Source organism: Ovis canadensis, chromosome 3 (assembly GCF_042477335.2).
Source record: "Ovis canadensis isolate MfBH-ARS-UI-01 breed Bighorn chromosome 3, ARS-UI_OviCan_v2, whole genome shotgun sequence".
NCBI classification, from domain to species: Eukaryota; Metazoa; Chordata; class Mammalia; order Artiodactyla; family Bovidae; genus Ovis; species Ovis canadensis.
The window spans coordinates 68,780,565-68,806,591 of record NC_091247.1 but is presented as its reverse complement, the minus strand read 5'-3'; the positions used below and the strand labels follow the sequence as shown (position 1 = coordinate 68,806,591).

Below are 26,027 nucleotides of genomic sequence, written 5' to 3'. Positions count from 1 at the left end.
ACAGAAAGTACTTCAACACCTAAAATTAACCTCACTTTCAACAGGGGTCTTAAAAGACAGGGGAATGAAAGTTTTCTAGTGGCTTTATGTTTATAAATATTTGCTATGATTAACATGGGATTTGAGGGGGTTTCCAGATAATCAGTAGATCCTACAAGATACTAGATGGAGTAGATCTAGTACACTCATGAGCGATTTCAAAGGAATAGTGTAATTCCTTGGTAAGAACTGGCTGATACCTAGGTATTCAAGACCTCAATTTCAGTTTCTAATCTACACTGTACCTCTGGGAAGTTATTTTAATAATCAATCAGAACTGGAAATTTCCTACTGCTTTAGAATCATTGGATATTGCATCACAGTCTACCCATAAAGTTCCGAACTGGAGACGGCGGTAACTGCTAAGCACTCTAGGCATGGAGTGAAAGCAATAAACTTTCAATTACAAGGCTTGGGTTTCCCATTTGATTCATGCTTAATTTGAGTTAGGGTCATACTGACATATGTTAGGACCCTGAAAACAGGCCTTTTGACCCCAAGAACGTCATCTCTTCATGTGAGAGACTTCTCTCAGGTGAAACTGCCCGAAAAGTCTTAATCTCAATTCCCATGAAACGCTATTAAACATTTAAGGATGGATCTACTGAAAATAATGCAATTTAAGAAAATTAGTAACTTTAGGAAAAGAAGTATTTTTTTTAAACAAAGAAAAATATAATAAGGATACGCTACCTGGCTCTGAAGAAAACATTACATATGAATATTGATTACTGATTTAACTTGCAATAAATTAGAAGGATAGTGTAAGAAAATAAACAGATGGGACATAAAAAAAGCTAAAATCTCACCTACCATTATCAGGAAGTTAGTAGATACTGTCTGAAAGGGATAAATCAAGAAATACTAGGGTAAAAAAAATAAAAAGAAATACTAGGATAGGTATATTCTCACTATATTCCGGGCTAAGTGACAGAGGAAACTACTTTTTAAAAAAGTTAAAAGTTTTACTCCGGGGAACAGAAATTAAATGTGGCTAAGTTAGGGCAGAGATTATAGCTTTTCACTGTGAACCTTTTGGTATTAACTAATTCTTTTAACCAAATGGCAATCCACTCCAGTATTCTTGCCTGGAGAATCCCATGGACGGAGAAGCCTAGTAGGTTACAGTCCATGGGGTCGCAAAGAGTCAGACACGACTGAGCGACTTCACCACCTTACCTCACCTTAACCATGTAGAAAACTCTTTTAAAGAGGGAAACGATACAAAAAATGCTGTTTCATGAAGCTTTTTTATTTACTTTTAGGGAAAATATCAGGTCATAGATGTGGCACTCAATGCTAGCGATTCAGAGTTACAAGATGTGTGATACTATGCATAAACATAAGAAAATAAAACAATATAAAACATTTCTTCTGTAAAAAGTATGCATTCTATGAAAGACAGAAAGGACTCCACTCCCACTATATATTTTAAGGTTTATTTCTTTACAGGATACAGGGGTCACAGTGTAGCAATTTAAACATACTTACTATAAGTCCAGAAATCTCTGAAAAGAAACTGTAGTCTAGTCAGTATTCTAAAATCCTGTTTTTCCTTCATGTTTAATACTTAAAATGCTAAACAAAGATTAATTCAGAAAGAGTCATAATTAATGAAGTTTTGTTTAAGTTTTTGAAGGCACACCTTAAAAAAAAAAAAGACTATCTTTGAAAAAACCTTTTTCTAAAACAAAAGATGAGCTATTGAATGATACACACATAATATGTGAGGAAGTACCTTTCTAATCATACACAGCTATCTCTAACTCAACGTAATTTCAAACTGTCCGTTTCCTCTTATAAGATGAAAATTGAGAGAGGCAAATAGCCTAGCAATATAAGTATAGCTCAAATCTGTCCAGCCACAAGTTAAATGCAACATGGCAGTAAAAGACTGCCTCAAGCAATTTCACATTTATAAATGACCTACTTATGACAAGATACATTAATTTCAATAAACAGGCTATAGTATTATCTGTCACTGCATACAGTAATTTTTAAATTAAGAGTAAAAGAGGAAGGAAAAGTTAGCAATTCTGCAACTAATATTCTAAGATTTGGTCCTTATGTAACGAGGATTATATCTTTATTTATTCATTGACTATTATCTATGAAAAAGAGAAATCTGATAGTTTTAATGGCTTTATGCTCTTCTACCCAGACTGCAAACCTGTTATGTATCCTCTTGGACCATCTGTTTAGTGTTGGTGCCTAACAACTACATGTGCTCATGTTTTTGACAATGCCATTCTAATTTAAAGCTAGTGGTACACAGGGCTTTTTTTTTTTTAATTTTGAGATATATCACATAAAACATAAATGAATAGTATTTACATGTCATCTTGAAACATTCTGAAATAACTAATTTGCATATTTAATTTCAAATGCACATATACCAGAATGATAGCTTTATGAAATATTAACTGGAAAAATATCATCACATTTAGGGTTATCCAAGTAGTAAGGTATCAGGGAACTAAGCGGTTTTTGTTTTGTTTTGTTTTTAATTTTTATTTTTACTTTATTTTACTTTACAATACTGTATTGGTTTTGCCATTCATTGACATGAATCCACCACGGGTGTACATGTGATCCCAAACATGAACCCCCCTCCCACCTCCCTCCCCACAACATCCCTCTGGGTCATCCCCATGCACCAGCCCCAAGCATGCTGTATCCTGCATCGGACATAGACTGGTGATTCGATTCTTACATGATAGTATACATGTTTCAATGCCATTCTCCCAAATCATCCCTCCCTCTCCCTCTGAGTCCAAAAGTCTGCTATACACATCTGTGTTTTTTTGCTGTCTCACATACAGGGTCATCATTGCCATCTTTCTAAATTCCATATATATGTGTTAGTATACTGTATTGGTGTTTTTCTTTCTGGCTTACTTCACTCTGTATAATCTGCTCCAGTTTCATCCATCTCATCAGAACTGATTCAAATGTATTCTTTTTAACAGCTGAGTAATACTCCATTGTGTATATGTACCACTGCTTTCTTATCCATTCATCTGCTGATGGACATCTAGGTTGTTTCCATGTCCTGGCTATTATAAACAGTGCTGTGATGAACATTGGGGTACACGTGTATCTTTCAATTCTGGTTTCCTCGGTGTGTATGCCCAGCAGTGGAATTGCTGGGTCATATGGCAGTTCTATTTGCAATTTTTTAAGGAATCTCCACACTGTTTTCCATAGTGGCTGTACTAGTTTGCATTCCCACCAACAGTGTAGGAGGGTTCCCTTTTCTCCACACCCTCTCTAGCATTTACTGCTTGCAGATTTTTGGATTGCAGACATTCTGACTGGTGTGAAGTGGTACCTCATTGTGGTTTTGATTTGCATTTCTCTAATAACGAGTGATGTTGAGCATCTTTTCATGTGTTTGTTAGCCATCCGTATGTCTTCTTTGGAGAAATGTCTATTTAGTTCTTTGGCCCATTTTTTGATTGGGTCGTTTATTTTTCTGGAATTGAGTTGCAGGAGTTGCTTGTATATTTTTGAGATTAGTTGTTTGTCAGTTGTTTCATTTGCTATTATTTTCTCCCATTCAGAAGGCTGTCTTTTCACCTTGCTTATATTTTCCTTTGTTGTGCAGAAGCTTTTAATTTTAATTAGATCCCATTTGTTTATTTTTGCTTTTATTTCCAGAATTCTGGGAGATGGATCATAGAGGATCCTGCTGTGATTTATGTTGGAGAGTGTTTTGCCTATGTTTTCCTCTAGGAGTTTTATAGTTTCTGGTCTTACATTTAGATCTTTAATCCATTTTGAGTTTATTTTCATGTGCGGTGTTAGAAAGTGATCTAGTTTCATTCTTTTACAAGTGGTTGACCAGTTTTCCCAGCACCACTTGTTAAAGAGATTGTCGTTTCTCCATTGTGTATTCTTGCCTCCTTTGTCAAAGATAGGGTGTCCATATGTGTGTGGATTTATCTCTGGGCTTTCTATTTTGTTCCATTGATCTATATTTCTGTCTTTGTGCCAGTACCATACTGTCTTGATGAGAAAGTATCCCTTCACCTTAGCATCTCCCCCTTCCCACAAACTCAATCATAATGCACGATGGCCAATAATAAAATGTAGTATTAATATAATCTTTTATGAATCTATAAAACATTTTCACATTTTAACTAATTTGATCTTCACAATGATTAAACAGTCATTCTTGGAGAGGTATGTGACACACAATTGCCACACTGAGATTATGGACACAGCCCCAACCATCTTCATGTATTAAAACACTTTCATAACTTAAGATAGAGAATGTAAGATTCAAAAGTTGAAGAAATATCTGATATTTTCTAGTTAGCCCAAGACTGAGCTAGCAGTACAGCACAATCTTCCCTTAACAGAATTAATGCTCTGATTTAAAAATCGCAAATGGACCCAAAGAGAATAAAACTACAATACACTTAACTCTGGTTTTATCTGAATTGGATAAAATGACTAAAGATACACCCCTTACTTGTTAGAATGAGACAACATGAGCTCTTCAAATATTAGGTTAGCAGTTTTCTAACTTTTCGGTCTGAAGATGTCTTTTCCACTCCTAAAAATTATTGATAACTCTAAGGAGCTCTTATTTATGTGTTATATCTATCTATATTTTACTATATTAGATATTAAAATTAGGAAGTAAAAAGTAATTTGTTAGTCTAAGAATAACAAACTCACTGTATATTAACATAAAGAGCATTTTTATGACAAGTATTCTTTTCAAAACCAATAAAAAAAATTTTAGTAGGGAATGACATTCTTTCATAACTTTGTAAATTTCAAGTCTCTTTAATGTTTGGCTTAGTAGAAGACATCTGAATTGTTAAATCCACTTCTACATTCAATGTGTTGTGACACATTATTCTGCTCTAAGTATATGAAAAAAGTTGACCTTACACAAACATGCAATCAGAAAAAGGAAGAGTACTTTAATAGTCCTTTCAGATAATTACTGATATTCTTCTCTGATACTATCGAAATTCAGTGAAATGCTACTTTTTTAAAAGGCTGGACACAATCTGGAATTCGAGCCCTTATCAATGAACTTGTCTTGCTGTTATAACATTAAAATCTACTGGTTTATCTGACACGTTGAATGGATCTTTTACATACGCATGATTTCTTACCAAGCACCGGTCATTTTGAACATACTGTTTTCACTGAGTTACACAGATCTTCCCAACATTGCACATTTTATTATTTAATATTTTAAAATTACATTATTATCACCTCCAGTCTCACCAGAAAAGTCTTTAAATATTGAGAATCTACCAAGTTCATGATTTCTGTAATTCAGTCTTATCACCGACAACACATAGTATCAGATATCTTCCTTGAAGTGATAGGCTCACTTTATTCATTTTTGACAAAGTGTTTGCAGAGAACTCAAGCTTGAATAACTATAGTTTGCCCATCAGTCATTCTCTCAAGTAAAAACAGTGTTCCACAAAACAGAGACTTGCTCTGCCTTGCAACTCAAAAAATCATGAGTGTTTTTTCTTGAAAGAATCACCATACCCCATTATACAACAAAAGTGTTTCAGGCATACTTCCCATTTTGTCCTTTAGAATGTAAAAAAGACACACACTCAAGAGTCAAGACTAACCAAGGTAAATTTTACTTTATCAAGACATTTTAAAGTAAAGCTGGATTTCTTTTTAACTGCAAATACATAGTGTGAAGAATATAAGTACATATGTAAGTATATAGTGTGGAAAGTATAATGACCACCAGCACAGTCTGGTGCTAAGCACAGTCTGGTGCTACTCCACCATTTATGCTAAGATGTGAGCAGTTTTACCCACTCTTGCTCTTCTACCATTACTGCTTTTGCAACACGGGTAAGAAAGGCAAATGCTATCTTAATATTATTATGAAGATAATTCTGACTTGAGAGACAACCAGACAGACTCCCAGCTATCTGCTGGTCTCACTTTGAGACCACTGTGTTAGGCTAATCAACTCCCGTTCTTGACTATGGAACTCTGAGGACTTAGTATTATGCTAATCAGTGCCTCCATAAAGTAACAGAATCTTCATGTACTCAGTGATCAACCACATGGCGAGTCACTGAAACAGAAATTGTTTATATAGTACCAACGGGCATCACCGACCAGCGGTGGAACTTTCATCCATTGCCCTTAAGCCTTCAGAAAGGGTCACAGGAGTCTGTCTAAATCAGTATTCTAGGGCAGTATATGCTCCAGATCCAGTTACCCTAGAGACTCAAGAAACCTCAAACTGAGTTGATGTGCAGTTAGGTACTTTCCTCGATCAGTGACCAACTTATTAACTAGTATGGCTTTCACTCCCACACTATCAATTCTCTAAAGATACTTAACCTGAAGTCCATAAATCCTCCTAGGGTAATTTAAATAGTTCATTTGATTAATTATCAATGACATGTATCATTGTCATTTCTGAGAAGTAATAAAGCCCTCTAAAATTACGAAAAACTTTAAAAAGTATTTTCTAAAGTACAATCTCTTCTAATTAATGAACTAAAATACAGTCAGAGAAACTTATCTCAAGTAAGAAGCTTTAAAATTTGATAAGAAAATGCCTTTTCATTATCAGTTTCTCTAATATTAAACAAAAATAGTTCCCATAACTCTAGGGATAACTCTAAGAATATGAATTCTATTAAGAGCAGAATTCTATTAAATGATACTGGTTTAATATATGCCCTTTTCAGTATTCCATAAAAGTGATCCAAAAGAATCACAAGCTAACTTCATTATAAGTCCACCAACTAAAGGCAAAACAATAGATGCTTATTAAAAAAGCAATGATAAGGACAGACTGAAATGAAAGAAAAAATACAGTAAAAAGAAGTAAAACAGAAGGGAAAAAATAGCCACACATATAGCAAGCATAGTACTGAAAAATATGTGATCAACTGAAAACCAAGTAAGAAGAAAAGCACAAATAGGGAGGTAAGAAATTATTAATAGGCAAGATGGTCTACAAACGGGAGGAGGAAACTGTTCCAGGGGCCTCCAATTTCATAAATATGGATCACTAGTTTTTAATAGAGGAATATATGACTTAGGATTTCAGAATATTTTAAAAGTGCCTGGGAACAGCAAAGTTGATGGATAATGAGATGTTCAGAGGAAAAACATGCAATATTCACTAAATACGGAATTTAATTTCTCTATAAATATAAGAATTTCATTTTAAAAATAGAATTAAGAACAAAAAACCTCTGGAAAACTATGCAAAGAAGGCCAGAGTAAATAGCTGTGTAATAGCCTATGTCTTCAGAATAATGTGCAATATATGAATATTCTCAGATTACAGAAAAATTTGAAGACAGCACTATCTAAACTCTGAAACACTGTTTTAACGTCTATTAGCACAGACAAAACTTTAAATCCTTACAATTACCAGATGTATGCCATAAAGATAGCTAAATTCTAAACAGTTAAACTGCAAAAGGAGAGTTTCTTGGTCAAGAAAGGTGCACAGCCCAACTGAAAAAAAACAAAAACAAAACCCACACTCAACCTAATTTTCAGGGGATTGTTAAATCCCCTAAATAAACTATATTCTTTAAATGTAGACTTTAACGCATTCTAAAAGCCCAAAATAATTGTAACAACACATCCTAAAACTATTCTGCAAAATAAATTCATAAACAAAATATGCACTAAATAATAGTCATGAGAATTTGAACAAGAGCACAGACACATAGCAATTGAAATATTTCTCATACAAAATTAGGCCTCATTGTCGAAACACACTGCCATCTCACAGATTTAAATGTTAAAATTAAGTTTTCAAACTTCACATCATTTTTCTTATAAGCACATAATTTTAAATATAGTCTGTTTGCTCAACTTATATCTTCACATCATCTTTCATTCTTCCTTTTCACACACTGTAACTAGAATTCCATTAATTCTTTTGCAGTAATTCTTGAATTTGCTCCTTCTGTAGTCATACACCTCACCCTGATCAAGGACCTGAACACCAAAAGCATAAATGACATCACTACTACCCATCTATCTTCCTTACCTATTCCTCAAACACTAGTATTAATAGAACATTCAGTTCAGTTCAGTTCAGTCACTCAGTCGTGTCCGACTCTTTGCGACCCCATGAATCACAGCCCGCCAGCCTCGCTGTCCTTCACCATCTCCCAGAGTTCACTCAAACTCATATCCATCAAGTCAATGACGCCATCCAGCCATCTCATCCTCTGTTGTCCCCTTCTCCTCCTGCTCCCAATCCCTCCCAGCATCAGAGTCTTTTCCAACGAGTCAACTCTTCGCATGAGGTGGCCAAAGTACTGGAGCTTCAGCTTTAGCATCATTCCTTCCAAAGAAATCCCAGGGCTGATCTTTAGAATGGACTAGTTGGATCTCCTTGCAGTCCAAGGGACTCTCAAGAGTCTTCTCCAACATCACAGTTCAAAAGCATCAATTCTTCGGCGCTCAGCCTTCTTCACAGTCCAACTCTCGCATCCATACATGACCACTAGAAAAACCACAGCCTTGACTAAAAGGGCCTTTGTTGGCAATGTAATGTCTCTTCTTTTGAATATGCTATCTAGGTTGCTCATAACTTTTCTTCCAAGGAGTTTAAGCGTCTTTTAATTTCATGGCTGCAATCGCCATCTGCAGTGATTTTGGAGCCCAAAAAGATAAAGTCTGACACTGTTTCCACTGTTTCCCCATCTATTTCCCATGAAGTGATGGGACCAGATGCCATGATCTTCGTTTTCTGAATGTTGAGCTTTAAGCCAACTTTTCCACTCTCCACTTTCATCAAGAGACTTTTTAGTTCCTCTTCACTTTCTGCCATAAGGGTGGTGTCATCTGCAGATCTGAGGTGATTGATAGTTCTCCCGGCAATCTTGATTTCAGCCTGTGCTTCTTCCAGCCCAGCGTTTCTCATGATGTACTCTGCATATAAGTTAAATAAGCAGGGTAACAATATACAGCCCTGACGTACTCCTTTTCCTATTTGAAACCTGTCTGTTGTTCCATGTCCATTTCTAAGGTCCATTAATTCACTGGTGTAATTCTCAGTACTTGTAATACTATAAACAGTATGTGCTCAATAAACTGAATAAACAAATCAATTCCTTCCTCAATCTGTGCTGCCAATTAATGCCAAAGTGATTTTCCTAAAATATTACTTTTAATCCCCTAATGAGGAATTTTAAATGGCTCTCCAATGCCTATATATGCAGTCTAATTCATAACTAGTGAATTTTCAGGTTTTCTATAATCTGGCCTACTATGGGTCCCCAAATTGGATTTTCTGCTAAGGCTAGTCCCCTCACCATCTTCCAATTAATAAATATACATAATATACTTTTCCCTCAAGCTGCTCCCCTACTTTAAAACACCCTCCTCTCATCTATGGCTATCAAGTCCAATCATTCTACAAGATCTGAATCAAATCTAGCTTCCTCCCTATTTAGGTTTCCCTGACTATCCATAACTCAAGAAGCTAAACCAAACTTCTAACTTATAAATATAAACAGTAGCTTCCCTACTCTTTTAGGTTTGTTCCTAATCGAAACCTGCTAACATACACACACACTCTCTCATTGAAAAGAAACATAAAACTCATGAAAACTAAAGAAAGAAAGAGAAAAGCTACTAACAAGAGATTTGTTTTCAAATACATGCTTGGAATCATTCATCAGTCATCTAGGTATACATTCAATACTTAACATAAATACTTAACTTTAAAACAATAAAATGATATATTGCAAGATTTTGAATCATCACATATACATTTACAGAGGTAGAAATCCAGTTTAATTCATTTGCAAAGATTTTAAACAAAGAGTTGGAGAAAATGAAATTAGCATTCAATTATAAGTAAACAACACTCCATTTTCACTGAACATTCAAATCAACTAGGATTTTACTGTGATTTACCCTTTCATAACCAGTCTCAGCGAAAATGGACTAGAATAGTGATGAACGTTCATTGGACTTCCGTGATCATTTTACAGTATATGCAAATACTGAATCATTATGCTGCATACCTGAAACTAATATAATGTTAATCAATTATACCTAAAAAAAATACATTCTCAGAAATAATGCAAAATAAAATTTTGCTTAATCTTACAAAAAAATAAGAAGGATTGGAGTATTGCCTCCAGTGGTCTTTCTTCACTTCTTATCCACTGCTAAGTTGCTTCAGTTGTGTCTGACTCTGTGCGACCGCAGAGATGGCAGCCCACCAGGCTCCCCCGTCCCTGGGATTCTCCAGGCAAGAACACTGGAGTGGGTTGCCATTTCCTTCTCCAATGCATGGAAGTGAAAAGTGAAAGTGAAGTCACTCAGTCGTGTCCGACTCCTAGCGACCCTATGGACTGCAGCCTACCAGGTCTTATCCACTACCACTTTGTAATAAATAATCCAGGTCTTATTCAAGGACTAGAACTCAACACCTAAAACTTGAGCCATCATCCTTGGTCCCTTACCACGCTAGGGAAAGGCAACAGTCATGTTGTCAATGGTAACGTGAAGTTCAAATATTTTTCTGGTTATCATTAGGAAAGTAAGTCACATTAAGAATAGATCATTTAAAAAAACTTCCCCAAAAACTTTTAGCTATTTCATAAAGTTTGATTTTTAATACAAGGGTTATGCTAATAAAATTTCCAGTTACTGGTCTTCTTTCCCTACTATTGAAATTTTCTTAAATTATAACATCGTTAAAATGAGCTATTTATTATCCAGCTTTCTTTTTTAATTCAAAATACTTTTGCCTACCTCTAATGGTGATCAAGAGACCACAGCTTCATAAAGCATAAGGAAATAAGTTCCTTCTCAACTTTAGTTACCTTCACTCTATTTTATTGTATTCACCCATTACTATGGTGTAAGTTTGGCTCTAAATGACCACCCAGAATTGAAACCTCCAAAAGCTCAAATTCCAAAAGTCCCCTCTGACCTCAACATCACACACTACTCTGTCTCACTTCTTCACTCCTTCCAAACCAACTTTTCATTACTGCAAACTCTAGTCTATCAATCTCCCCTAATGACACTTCCCTCCCTCCTCACTTTAATGCTCACATTCTATTCATTTCACCTCTCATCTGAAAATGTTCCCACTCCACATATCTGAATCAATCCCTAATTTTGAATAAACTCCACAGATCTTCTGGGTCAGTTTCTGAGTGCTAAGCATCACCGAACTCAACCATGCTGACTGGCTTGCTAAAATGTGTGGTTTCCAAATCTCAAATAAGCCATCAACCCTGCAAGACAATACTTGTATTCATTTTTAACTGACTCCCTTTGTGATTTCCTCCCAGCAGCCTTGTGAAATTTTCCACTTTCCTCTAACTTCCAGCCTTTAAATGTTGCTGCTTCCTAGGATATGTCATTGGCCCTTTTATTTTTTGAAATCCATGTCCTTAATTTCTATTACAAACTTCAAAGCTAATTCCCGTATTTCTCTCTCTATTCTAAGCCTTTCTCCTGAGCACAAACCTATGTATATCCACCTGCCCACAAGATATTTCTCACTGTTCACCAGACATTCCAAAATAAAATTATTTTCCACACTTCCCCCCTCCCCTTAACTTTTCATAATGCCTTACAAAAGGCACTACCACTATCATCCATTCTTTTTTTAAAATATCTATTTATATAGCTGCATCAGGTCTTATTAAGGCATACAGACTTAGTTGCCTGTGACATCTTGGATCCCTGGGTCAAACCCACATGTGACATCTTGGATCCCTGGGTCAAACCCACATTCCCTGAACTGCAAGACGAATCAGTAATACAGAATCACCAGGGAAGCCCCTCTACCAACCATTCTCCACCCAAGCAGAAAGCTTGATAATCATCTTAAACACATCCCTTTCTCATTCTCCACACCAAAATGGTAGCCGAGCCCCATCACATAAGCATTCTCTCTCTTCCATATCATTTCTACATCAGCGTGGTTTCTATCTCTGTTCTGGCCTCAGACTCAGACCTTCTAAAATGCAAATGCTATCTGCTTAATTATTCCAATGTTCTTTAGTTTATATTAATGCTTTTCAAGATGGGAATAAAGTAGTGAGTGACAAATTTTAAAGAAACAAATTATCAAGAATCTCTGAGGATCTGTCCATAGACATCCTAAGAGTCTTAGGCGCCTGTCTGAAAAAAGTCACTTAAGAAACTAATTTAAAATCTATGATTTAAAAAAAACCCAACATTCAATAGGGAATTACTACTGCAAAAGAAATGTTTTACTATTACTAATTGAAAAAGAATTTTAAAAACTGACATGAAAGCAAGAAAGTTAAAATTTCTAAAGATTCCCAAGAATACCTGTGGACCCGGTTAAACAAACACTAGTTATGATGGCTAATTATATATATTAACTTGGCTGGAACACACAGTGCCCAGATAGTTGGTCAAATATTATTCTGCATGTTTTGTGAAGGTGTTTTCTGGACAAGATTAACAATGTTAAGTCAACCGATTTTAAGTAGAGCAGATTATCCTCCATAATTGGGATGGGCATTGTCCAACCATTTGAAGACCTTAATGGAACAAACAGAATTTTCTGCTAGAAAACTGCCTTTGAACTCAGCGCATTTCTTCCCTGAGTTCACGCAGGCCCATTCCATTAAATTTCAGACTAAGCCTCCACAATCTCCTGAGCCAATTCTTTAAAATAAATCTATTAATACATCTGTCTCTCTCCCCACACACATGTACACACATACACATACAGACACACTGACATAGATACAATCTTGTCAGTTTCGTTTCTCTGGAGAGGACCTGAACAAATATTCATCTCTCCAGGAAAACACTCGATCTTCTCAATGCGGTTTCTTAAGGACAGCTTGCCACTCTCCACCTCTTCAAATTCATTTCCCATGTGCAAGAAGCATACAATCTCTGCTCTGGCCACGTAAAATATCCTACAGCTCCCCAATTCCACCATTTTTATTCACATTTTCATGTTTCTTTTTGTGTTATTTTCTTTACTTAAAACGTCCTCCCTCCTATTGACACTATTTGTGACTTCTATTCACTTGACTGCTCCTATTCAATGTAAATGATTACCTCTCTGTGCCAACACTGTACCAAGAACATAATTCCACTACATAGCACGTATGTCACGCTGCAATTTGTTTACATGTCGTCTCCGTTACTAGTGGGCAAAAGACTGTATCTTACTCAGCATCACATCCCAAACACCTATCAGACAGTTTGTGTACAGATTTTGCTATTAAATGAATGAAGTGATCTCTGAATGAACCATCCCTTTTATCCTTCTCATTATGTTTATAGATCCTGGCAAAAGAGGTCTCTGTCCAGAGTGGCACTCTGGCCCTCCTCAGGACATGCCCCTCACCACTGGGCAAGAAGTCCATGAAAACAAGAGGACAAACCCCTACCACTTCTTGATGACACTCCACTTATCTGGAACCATGGAATTTCTTATTAAAATACCTCTAACCCAATTTCAGCACCTGCACAGGCCTCTTTTCCCGTAAGTTCTGAGGATGTGTTCAATGCTACAGGTGTGTACATCCTTGGGCCAAGCAGTAGCTGTTTGGAAGAGGGAGTACAAGAGCCTGGACCTCAGGTACATGCAAGATGTCCACAGGCATGCACAGAAGACCGCTTTGTGGTGCCAGAGTCAGGGATGGTGATAGGAGGCTAGGATTCACCTCTTCAGATACAAAACTGTGAATTTATGAATTCTAAATTCCACAAATTATTAATTTGAATTTTTACTGTTAAGCTGGGGACAAAAAAATCTCAGTATGTTGAACATCAACAAGAAAGTTACTAGAACGCAAACTGAAGGCTTTATATATTCTAATACCATACAAAACCACCAACTATGACTTGTTCTTACCACCTCACATAAAACATAAGGGGAAAACTCCAATAAAAGTAATTAAAATAAATAAGGGGACAGAGGGAAAACAAAGGCAAGGAGAAATGGAAGACAAACTAAAGGGCTTCCCTGGTGACTCAGTGGTAAAGAATCAGTGTAGCATGACCACTGAGCCTGTGCTTGAGAGCACAGGAAGCGCGACCACTGAAGCTGGCACCTAGGGTCTGTGAAGTCCATGCACCACAACTAGAGACTAGCCCCCACTCTCCACAACTCAAGAAAAACCAGTGCAGCAATGAAGACCTAGCAAACCAAAAATAAATAATTTTTTTTTAATTTAGGGAAAAAAGGGAGACAAACTAAAAAGTAAAACAAAATTGTACAACACTAAAACTAGAGTGTCCTCAAAATTTTGACAATTAATAAAATTACAAAACGTGCATTCATTCCTTTGACTTTTACTGAAAACTTAGATGTACCCATCTATGCTACATGCTGACGATACATGCCACGCACTATGCTAAGTGCTGGTGACTTGTAACACTGAATCTCTAGCCTCCAAATGCTAACTGTCTAGTAGTAACAACAATTTAACAATTTAGTAAAAGTAGCTGAGGAATAACACAGGAGAGGACAATTAACTCTGCAAAGGGGCTTCTCAGCATGTTAAAGGATGAGTAGGAATTTGCTGGCACAAAAAAAAAAGGTGGGGGAGGAAGGGAAGTCCAGAAGACAGTTATTATTATAATAGAAATAAAAGATTTCAACAGCTAACACTTACTTAGCACTCGCTATATACTAAGCATTGTGCACAAACCATCCTATTTGATTCTTATAATAACACTGTGATTCTCTTTTTATCCTGTTTATAAATGAGAAAACTCAGAAGTGAGATGACACCAATAGAGATCATACAAAACCAAGCTGTGAAAGATCATGACTTGTTTGAGGAAACATGAACAGGCAAGTATGGTGACGTGAAACCAAGTCCACTTGATGCAAAGCCCAAATTCATTCCACTTTACCACACAGCCTACTATTCATTCATTCAAGGTAAGTGTAGCAAGAACTTACTGTGTATCAAGCACCGTGTTAGGAACAAAGATATAAAAGATATAGTCTTTGGTACCAAGACACTCACAGGTTAGTCAGTAGAGTCCAGCATACCAAAAACTGCTATTACCAAGGTATATATAGGGTCCTACGGAAGCACAAGGAGTGCTAAGCCTCAGATGGCCCAGGGAATGGCTGCAAAGCTAAAGAAAACACTAGTAAGGAGGTGGAGAGTGTTCTAAGGAAGGGAAATGTGTACAGAAAGGCACAGAGACATGTGAGAACACAACTTGTCTTTGGGAACTCTAAGTTTGCTCAATCCTCGGGCATGCACTGAGAACTGGTACTATGCAAAGATAAAAACAGAGAATCGGGCAGTAGCCAGATCTCAAAGTAGTCTAGACATTCCATAACATGTTTACTCTGAAGGCAGAAGAAGGCTGCTGAGCCATCTTACAGATAGGAGTGACATGATAAAATCTGCATATTGAAAAATTTCCCATGATTACAGATGAGGAGACAACCTGAAGGGGGGCAAGCCAAAGGTAAGAAAACCAGTCAGGGGCTACTGCATTAACCCGAGTCAAGGACACATCTGAGAAATACTTGGGAGGTAAATCAAAAACCAGGTAGAAAGAGAGCAACTCTGATTATATCATGAGTGCGTTCTTAAAGAAGTCAAAACAACAAAAAAAAACTGAACAAAAACTGTATGAGAGACCATACCAAAATTCAGAGTCAATGCCATACTTGGTAAGAAAACATGTATTCTATTAGACATTTGACAGTTACTTAGTCATGAAGTTAGCACAGTGTATTTTTGAATCTTAAGCACTAATAGAATAAAGGAAGATTTCTCAGTCAACTTCCCCTATTTAATGCCTTCTTTAGGTATACTTTATGAAGCTGCTTCTTCGGAAATACTTAAGCAGAAGTTGGATGACCATGTGTCACGTAAGAATGATTTTCATGGTAGATGATTTTTTAAATCCCTTCAAATTCAAGATTTCTAAAAGAAGAAATGCCATAAACAAGTATATCACAATTACTACATAATTCAAGTACTGTAGGGGTCTATCAAATGGGGTTGAATCACAGAATTTCCAAATATGGTTTTGATATTATTAACAACTGTTCAGTACTTAAAACCCTAACATAACTATATTTTCAACTGCTTAGAGTAGTATGACTAAAATTATGAAATCAACTACAATGTCACAAATACCTTAAAAATTCACAGCAATGCAAAACTGCATGACATCTCAAACAGGAAAATGATTATTTCCACTTCACTGTTACCAAGCCCTATGTCTGATAACTAGCACTGAAGAGAAAAGATCTCATCTGGTTGAAGTAGGAAAATGCCCTGCAGCATGCAGAAGAGCCGGCCATCATTACAGACCTCTGAATAGCTTCCTCTTCCCATTAGTTAGGGGGCTGATGCCTTGTCACAGGCTCTTACAGAGATTCTTTGATTCAAGGAGCTACTCAATGAAATTCAGGATTCATCTCTGAATAAAGTGAATCCCAAACCAGTGAACAGACTCTGAAATTATATGGCAGAGTCATAAGCTAGAATGAAGAGGTCCACTCTTTACTTTCAAATTCTGGGTCAAAAATGGCAAATCCAGAAGTCACTAAATTAATGAATATTCTTACTCTTTAGATGAAGAAAAAAAATTCTACCATAAGGATCCTATAATAAAATTCTGTCACATCTGAAAATGGGAATACAAGACAGGTTTTAAGTATATAAACAGATTTTCACATCTGGCCTAGATGATATTAAAGGAACCAAATTTACCCTCCTGCCTGAAACAGCTGAGGAGGGGGTGGGGAAGGACACAAAACATACGAAGCATTTTTCAAAACAATGGACATCAGGCAACAAAGAACAGTAGATCCTTCATAGATGGGAAACATACAAAATAAATCCTACCATTGTACCAGTTTATTGCCTTGAAAGAGTTTCTAGGCCACAGAACAGGAATGGGGAACAGAGGCAGAGCACAGTGGTCTCCCTGAATCCAGGACACAGAACTTAGCCTGGGGACGGCAAGGTGACCTTCATATACACAGCAGAGCACCTAAGAGAGAGCTACTCAGAAAGATCCAGAGATCTGCACAGGTTATCCCTCAAGTCTTTAGCTGAGTACTTATCAGTACATATGTGTGAAGAAACCATCCACCGACAGTGAAAGAACCACTAAGAAGGATTAGAGGGAACACCACCCAGAGCGGACAGAAGGCCAGGAACAGGTCCCTGTTCCCACTGCCAGAGTACTCAAAAGGGTTTTGCCTCAACAGTGCAACAAAGCAAAGTGGTACTGCCTAACACAACTTAAAAGCAAGATCTGAAAAGACCACTGTTTCCAAGTAACTTAACTGCATTCCAAAACAAAGCTCAAAAATATTTTTAATGAGATGCAAAAAAATCCTGCACCCAACAACAAAGTAAAATTTCAAATGTCTGGCATCTAATAAAAAAATTACCAGGTATGCAAAAAGCAAGGAAGCACAATCCATAGTGAGAAAAAAAATCAATCAAAACCAACCAAGAAACAACACAGACAATATTAGACGACATGAACATTAAGCCAATTATTACTGTACTCTCTATGTTCAAGAAGCTACAGAAAAGACAAAACATGAAATCTATAGACATAGAAGATATAAAAAAAGACTGAATTTTTAGAGATGGAACTACAGTATCTAAAATGAAAAACACACTGGATGGGACTAACAGCAGATTAAACATTACAGAAAAAAAGGATTAATGAATTAGCAAGATTACCCAAAGTGAAACAGAGAAAAAGACTGAAAAGAAAACTGAATGGTATATCAACAAACATCAAGGAGCCTGATTTACATGTAACTGGACTTCCAAGAGGAGGAAAGGGGACAAAGAAAAGACATATATACATATATACTTAAGAAATAATGGCCAGATTTTTTCCAAATTTGATAAAAACTATAAAACCACAGATCCAAGAAGCTCAATGAACTCCAAGCACAAGAAATGTCACACACACAAAATAATCCATATGCTGCATTTACAAACGGTTCTCACCCACAAATTCTATAACCAAACTTAATCTAGAAATTATTTTTAGGTTAACTTACTAGGTACAATTTCAACTGACAATTTAATATAATAAATCAAAAGTTAATTTGAGCAAAGTGTTCAGTAGAAATCTTAATGATTTCAAAATTAGCAAAATATAGCTTTTAAAACAATGTGTATTTTGTTGCCCTATTAGGTAAATAATTAGGTAATAAATTACAATAAATTTGTGTTGATCTCATAAGACACTTTTAAAAAAACTAAAACACATGTCTTTCTTTTTTTCTTAATTTTCTTTTCCTTTAATTTATACAGGTCATTCAGAACAGAATTAGGACACTGAAAAAACTTTTAAAGAAACTAAAAGGTGGAATTAAAAACAGAAGCAGATTTGAGGTTTGGAATGGAGCTAGTCTTCCCAAAAAAACAACCTGGCAACCACTATTTTGGAACACCATTACTTCAAAATATACACACACATATATATTTTAAGTATAAAACTATACCCAAAGTGGAAACAAGCTAAAGTGTCTGTTTTTAGCACCTCGGCTAACTATTCTGGCTTCAAAAAATATCCACTAAATATTTCTTGGAAAAAGAATCATTCAAATAAAAACCATTAAAGGAGAAAACATGTATTTTCCTATATTTATGAACACACCTTTTTTTTAGGGTTCAACATACAAACTCAAAATCTTCTGTCTAAAAACAAATAAGAAAAGAGACACAGGGGAACAAGTTCTGAGTATCTACTGTAATGGCTACCCTTCCTGTCATTTGTGTTCCCTAAAATAGAAGTTGGTTTAATTATTCTACCATTTTTCTTGGAAAATGGAGGGATATTTCAAAGATTAAAGATACTTCCATGGGAAAGCTGCCCAAAATATATTTATTATCCCTGGAAATAATTATGTCCACATTCCTTTTCCTTTCTTAAGAAAAAAAAAATACATTCAGATAACATATTTCTTTGGGTGCCTATAAAAAAAAAAACACTTTTGGAAACATGTAGTAGTGTAATACTTTGCTGTACGATCAACACATATATGAAAAACAACACAAAGTCTCTGAGCATAGACTACAAGACTCTGAGTACACAGACTGAAGTTACAAGTGGAACAGTCATTTATGGATTTCACTATACCTTCTTTTAAGTAGAAAAATCGAAAGAGAAAACTAATACCAAAAATATACAGAATTGATCATTTTTATGTTAGGGTATTAGTCTATCAACAGTAGACTTATTCTCTGGTAACATTTACTAATAATGCACTAAATTCCCCACATATCTAACACAAAGAATATCTTAAAATAGAAAGTTTCAAACTACTCTTGTAATCAGGTAGTATTCAAGAGAAATAAGGCTAATACACATAATTTTGAGCACAGCTGTAATATTCACTACACTGATGTGCTGAGAATGCACCTAATGCTACAATAGCTATGATAAAGAGTTTTTATTTCATTGACCCAGCTACCAATGTGATTTCGATATTCAACTGCCACCTCAAAAACACTTTTCTAGTTAATTTAAAGCCAACATTATAAATATAAAAAACAAAGATTTGCCTACTAAATCATTAGCTAACTGTCATCAAGATTTCAATCACCTGCATTTCAAAACAAGCTCTAAGAACACCTTAAAATGATTCCCCAAATATTAAATAATTCACACAATCAATCATCTAATCAGACTTTAGTTATTATATGCATTTAAATTACTTCCTACAGCAACAGTCTTCACCAATCAGAACTGCTATTTGAAATTCTTTTCTCTGAAATCTGTTACTTCACCAGTTTCAAAATTTGAGCCATTTATTTTTAGACACAAAGGTTAATAAGAAACATTCTGTACCAAATGCACATAACTTTACAGTAAACGCTCCCCCCCCAGCCCCCCACCTCAGGAAACTATTCTAATTCTCCTCCTCATTTTACCAAATTATCAAAAAGGACACAATGTGGTTTGGATTTCATCACTGAAGACAGTAAGTGACAATACATGATTTGCAGAATGAAAAATTAAAGTTTCACAATTTTAACAGGTATAATTACTGGCTTGTGATAAATGGGGTGGGCACGTAAGATTATCACCTTTCAAGGTGCAGTTCTTAAACCACCTGAATTTTTCTGATCAAAGATCTTAAAACATAGTCTCTAAGTTCACAGTGTGCAATTAAAAAAAAAAAAAGCTGCCTAGAAAGAAAAAACAGAGCACTTACATTTGAAGCATGACTTGGTTCAAGAATACCCCATCCACCAAAGCCACATACTCATCCAGGTTGGTCCCATTTCCTGCAGCCAGAGGTCCAAACGTTTTAACCTAGAACAGAAGGATCATTACGACACGAACGCCCACCTCCATCTCTGCAGCCACAAATAATGCAGCAAAATATGCAACAAATAACACCCCACTTACCCAAGTGACCAAGGGGCTGGTCATGAACTGCTCCAGAAGGGGAGTAAAAACCTCGTTCTCCATTTTACAGAGAATGTACTTGAAAAAAAAAAAAAAGGAACTACCACAAAAAAACGCCTAGAGTATTGGTCACTAAACGCTGAAGAAGTAAGTAGAAATCAATGAAAGTCCACTTTGGCACGGGAAGAAAATCCCATCGTGGAGGGGAAAAAAACTCTCCCTCCTCAAAAAACACCCCAGAGGGAAACGAATCGAAATCCCGAAAAGTGGCTTCGACAGCAGCCACGAGCGGCAGCCTGCGCTGGAAATGTCTGTACCGGGCGAGGAGGGGCAGAGAAAAGGCATCTGGAGGAGGAAGGGAGAAGGGGCTGGAGCAGCAAGACAAAAAGCCCGTCAAGGTTGCCCAGCTCCTGGAGGAGCCAGACCAACGAGGCTGCCCCCAACGAATTAATCCCACCGTGGGCTAAATGAAATCCCACGTTAGATACTATGTTAAGGGTTCCGAGCGGCCGCCAGGCTAGACCTCAGTGTTCCGCTCAACACGTTCCACCCACCAGTGGGCATGGAACAGATTTGACCCACGGAGCTTTCCCTGCCTGCAGCCCCTCACCAACGACAGGCAGCACTCGCTCCTTCCCCCCGAGCACACACCATCTCTCAGCCGCCTTCGAGCCTCGCCGCCTGCCCCCTTCCCCTCCCGGGGGGTGGGGGCTTGAATGAGTGTCCCTAACCCCCCAGCTTCCCGAGCCCCGCCAGCCTTTTCAGTGCGCCTCTGGGAAGCCCTGGCACAAAATCACCGCCGCGCTCCAGCCTCCTCCTCCGCCCTCTCTAGAGGAGCCGGAGTAACGGCCTCAGAACCGCAGTGCCGCATCACACCCCGCTCCTTGCCGCTCAACTAGCGCCTCCAGCCAGCCGTCAAAGGGAGCGTGCAGCTCCCTCCGCGGCCATATCCTTCCGCCGACACCCCGCCCCTCCCGCGCCGCAAGCCTCTGGATTGTGGGAGAAGAAAACCGCTGCATGAGCGCGCTCCCGAGTACGCGCGACCCCGGGCCGGCCCCGCCGCCGCCCAGATCCTAGCGACGGGCGCGGCGTGGACGCGCGCTCGCTGCAGCTGCTGCGGTGGCCGGCTCCTCGCTCGCGCCCAGGATGGTTGCCAGGGCCCCGGGGGCGGGGATGGGGAACGGAGAGGAAGGGGTCGGTCTGCTCGCTTGCTCATGCCTAATTATGGTTTATTTCCTCCCCGAGTGCTTTCTTTGATGTGTGAAGGAAAGAGCACGAAATCCCTCTCTCCTAAACATGAGGGATGCAGACGGCCTTTTTCGGACAGTTTGATCTGTTGAGCGTGCTTTCGCCAGCGAAACGGAGTAGGAAAACTCACTGCAGTAAATAGCAAAGAAGGGACTTGAGCAGCAAACTTGTTTGTTTTAGGGGGTTTTTCCTCTTTTTGCTTCTTTAAAAAATCCAGTCCATGAAAGCATGCATGCTCTTCAAAGTTGCACGTGAATGTAGTAGGGTTTTAAATAACCAAAGCTGCCTTTCAACATGTTGGTATTTTCTAACTGGAGCAAACGTGATTCAGACATTGTTGTTTGACTATTTGGTGATTGAAAAAAAATCCAAACAAAAATCAAGAGCTACTAAGAGGAAACATTTGGAAGTCAGCCAAGTTGGGTGACAAATAAACAGATTACATATTTGTCATAAATCTTAATGCTGTGCACGACTGGAACCATCAAAGTAATTTTAACAGTTCCCCTACAAAATCAAATGTTATTCCTCTTCATTCTGAAGGAAAATAAGACTTTTCCCTGGGACAAAATAGCATGCAAAAACATTTTTTTTAAAGAAAATAAATATTATAGTTCTTCAGTGTGTGTTTACATTTACATAAATATCTACTTTGAGTACTTACATGATATTTTTAATTAGCAGTAAAAATGTGTTTGTCATAACACTGAATTAAGAACAGCACAATTTCTTATGTAGGTTGTTGAGAGCCTGGGTTCTAGAATCTTCTAAGTAAGTAAGTGAAGTCGCTCAGTCGTGTCCGACTCTTTGCGACCCCAGGGACCGTAGCCTACCAGGCTCCTCTGTCCATGGGATTTTCCAGGCAATAGTACTGGAGTGGCTTGCCATTTCCTTCGCCAATGGATCTTCCTGACCCAGGGATCGAACCCGGGTCTCCCGCATTGTAGACAGACGCTTTACCATCTGAGCCCTAGAATCTTATGCTGAATGCAAATCCAGGCTCTAATACTCAACAACTGTGTAAGCCTAGGCAAGTCTCTGAACCTCTCTGCACTTTAGTTTCTTCACGTGTTAAACAGGGTTAACTTAATAGAGTTAAATAGCAACCTAGAGTAAGGGCTTTATACATATTATTGGTGTTGTTTTCATTATTATTCCTCTCAAATTAAGAATCTTGAGGGGAAAAAACTTGAAATGTAACCTGTCTTACTTCAGTTGCAGGAGAAAGAATCTTGCTTTGGAGAGCAGATAAATGCACCTCCCAAATTATCTTAATTAAAATTAGGATGCATTCATGTGGCACTGTGCTAAGTGATATACAGAGTAGAATCTTGCATTGCCCTGGCCAGTACACAAGTCCTTGGTCATCCTGGTTGTTAGCAGTCTTTCCCCTTTGCTCTTGATGACTCTTTCTTAATCACAATCCCTTATTTGGAAACAGACCAAGAGTGAACAGGCACCAAGTAGGAAGAATTGCCATATGCCTAACTTGTCCACTTTTCTTTGTAATCTCTCAGAAGCCTGGCTAAAAACAACATGGAAGTGTTCATGCCTGTACTGTGGTTTGTGTTAAGACAGACCAACCTGCTTCATTCATAAAGAAAAACACCGTGAAGTTTAACACCAGTGTGAGTTAAGGGCATTTTGGATGGTGATGACTGAAGGTTAGCCCAGGACTTGAAAGTTAAGATAGAATTGTTTATCCTCTTTACATTTAGTAGCTAGCCCTCATAGAAATCTGGATTCCCCTTTAGAACCAGATGGCCCCAGATGCTTCCTGGTCTATCTTTAGGTTTAACACACACACACACACACACACAAGCATGCAACAAAGAAACATGAGGAGTTAATTGTAAAAGCAGGAAGCTTTAGACCAGACGGAGGTCTGGAGTAACTTATTTGAAAACCTACCAATTCACAATTCTCTAGTTTAACAGCAGTCTTAGAAACGCTTTATAATATCTCAAGAGTACAATCAGGAAACTTCTCTGTCTGGCAAAAGAGGATTGCACATTATATACAACTTAATGGCCTTTGAATTGCAACATCCTGTAAGAATAAATCCCAAAGTTCTCCCTATCCTCCTTTCACTTAGGAAGAGATTTCTCAAGATTTCTTCAAGGTATTTTTTTTGTGTGCTTTGTAATTATGTGTCCTGAATTCATTCCTTCTTAGAACATTAAATCCCCAGGAAAGGACTTTGGAAAAATCATATCCATCTGGCTAGGGTCTAAAGCTCCACCCTCTTGTAAGCAGAAATTAAATGATTGGAATGGACCAGGATCAGTTTAGAAATCACTAGAGAAAGATTCTTTCGGTCTATTATAATTGAGGCTTCCCCTGCAGGTTACACGTACATAACACGACCTGTGTACTAAAAGCACCCATTTTTACCTACATCTTGATTTACACTACAGGAAGTGATAAACTCACTCAGAACCAGGCTCCTTGGTGACAAATATTTGCAAAGCTAATCACATCCATAAGCTAGTATAATAAATGTCATAAATACAGTAGCAGAATGGCACTGTTATTTAGAATAGCTGAAAATGAAAATAACCCAAATGCCCATCGGCTGATAATTAAATAAATTAAATGCAGTATATCTATAAAATGGGGTATTATTTGGCAATGAAAAGCAATGAAGTACTAACACATGCTAAGTATGGATGAACTTTGACAACATTATGCTAAGCTAAAGAAGTCTGTCACAAAGGCCCGTCACATATTGTATGATACCATTTATATGAAATGTCCAGAAGAAACAAGTCTATAGAGACAGAAAGCAGATCAGTGTCTGTCTAGGTCTGGGGAGGTTGGGAGGAAATAGGATTCATGATTTAGGGGTGTGGGTTTCAAGAAAATACTCAATGACTGTTGTGATGGATACAAAATACTGTGAATATACAATAATCACTGAATTGGACACCTAAAATGGCTGAATTGTCAATTAGGTCTTAAAAAAAGGAATAGCATCATTGCTTCATGAATATTTAAAAACAAAATGCCAGGTCATCAAGAAATCCAATCTTTCAAAGATTTTTCAAAAGGGTCTCTAAGTCCCCTTGATGTAAAGAATAAGATTTTAAATTCACCTTAGAATATAGAATATATATGTTTTAATTATCAAGCATAGTTTTAAGAGAAACATAATATGATGACAAAGAGAAGGTATATTACCTAATTTCTTTGAGCATCTGTTCCCTCAGCTGTAATATGGGATAGTGGTTTCATTCCCTGCTGCTGCTAAAGTCGCTTCAGTCGTGTCTGACTCCTTGCGACCCCATAGATGGCAGCCCACCAGGCTCCCCCGTCCCTGGGATCCTCCAGGCAAGAACACTGGAGTGGGTTGCCATTTCCTTCTCCAATGCATGAAAGTGAAAAGTCAAAGTGAAGTCGCTCAGTCGTGTCCGACTCGTAGCAACCCCATGTACTGCAGCCTATCAGGCTCCTCCGTCCATGGGATTTTCCAGGCAAGAGTACTGGAGTGGGTTGCCAGTGCCTTCTCTGGGTTTCATTCCCTAAGGACATCTAATTAGTGTACTTGTAGTTCTGTTCTATATCTCAAATGGGCAGAAGAAAGTAAAGTTGGAAGAGATGGTTATCAGTAAACTGAAAGTCACTCAGTCACGTTCGACTCTTTGCAACCCCATGAACTATACAGTCTGTGGAATTCTCCAGGCCAGAATACTGGAGTGGGTAGCTTTTCCCTTCTCCAGGGGATGTTCCCAACCCAGGAACTGAACTGGGGACTCCAGCATTGCAGGCGAATTCTTTACCAACTGAACTATCGGGGAAGAGTGAAAGTCACTCAGTGGTGTCCAACGCTTTGTGACCCCATGGACTATACAGTCCATGGACTCTCCAGGCCAGAATACTGGAATGGGTAGCCTTCCCCTTCTCCAAGTGATCTTCCCAACCCAGGTATCGAACCCAGGTCTCCCACATTGCAGACGGATTCTTTACCAGCTGAGCCGCAAGGGAAGCCCTGTCTACAATGATTCCTCTCAAATGCCCTAATGCTGTATTCTGAACAAGGTGAACCATCACAAATTCATCATTACATTCCATGCTTGTTGTTGTTCAGTCATATCTGACTTTGCAACCTCATGGACTGCGGCTCGCCAGGCTTCCCTGTCCTTCACCATCTCCCAGAGCTTGCTCGAATTCATGTCCATCAAGTCGGTGATGCCATCCAACCATCTCACCCTCTGTTGTCCCCTTCTCCTCCTGCCTTCAATCTTTCCCAGCATCAGGGTCTTTTCCAATGAGTCAGCTCTTCGTATCAGGTGGCCAAAGTATTGGAGCTTCAGCATCAGTCTTTCCAATGAATATTCAGGATTGATTTCCTTTAGGAT

The 26,027-nt window shown here is 37.9% G+C and overlaps 1 protein-coding gene across 8 annotated transcripts in view; it reads right to left on the bottom strand.

The window, feature by feature from the left end:
• Positions 1-21,590, bottom strand: part of CCDC88A (coiled-coil domain containing 88A) — a 120,893-nt gene extending 99,303 nt beyond the window's left edge. For all 8 annotated transcript variants that reach the window (XM_069583296.1, XM_069583297.1, XM_069583298.1 and 5 more), the window contains exons 1-2: positions 20,422-21,590; positions 20,225-20,325 (exon numbers count right to left, since the gene is read on the bottom strand). In XM_069583296.1, the coding sequence (XP_069439397.1) occupies positions 20,225-20,325; positions 20,422-20,484 (164 nt within the window). In that variant the 5' untranslated portion in view covers positions 20,485-21,590. The remainder of the gene's footprint in view (positions 1-20,224; positions 20,326-20,421) is intronic.
• Positions 21,591-26,027: the final 4,437 nt, after the last annotated feature.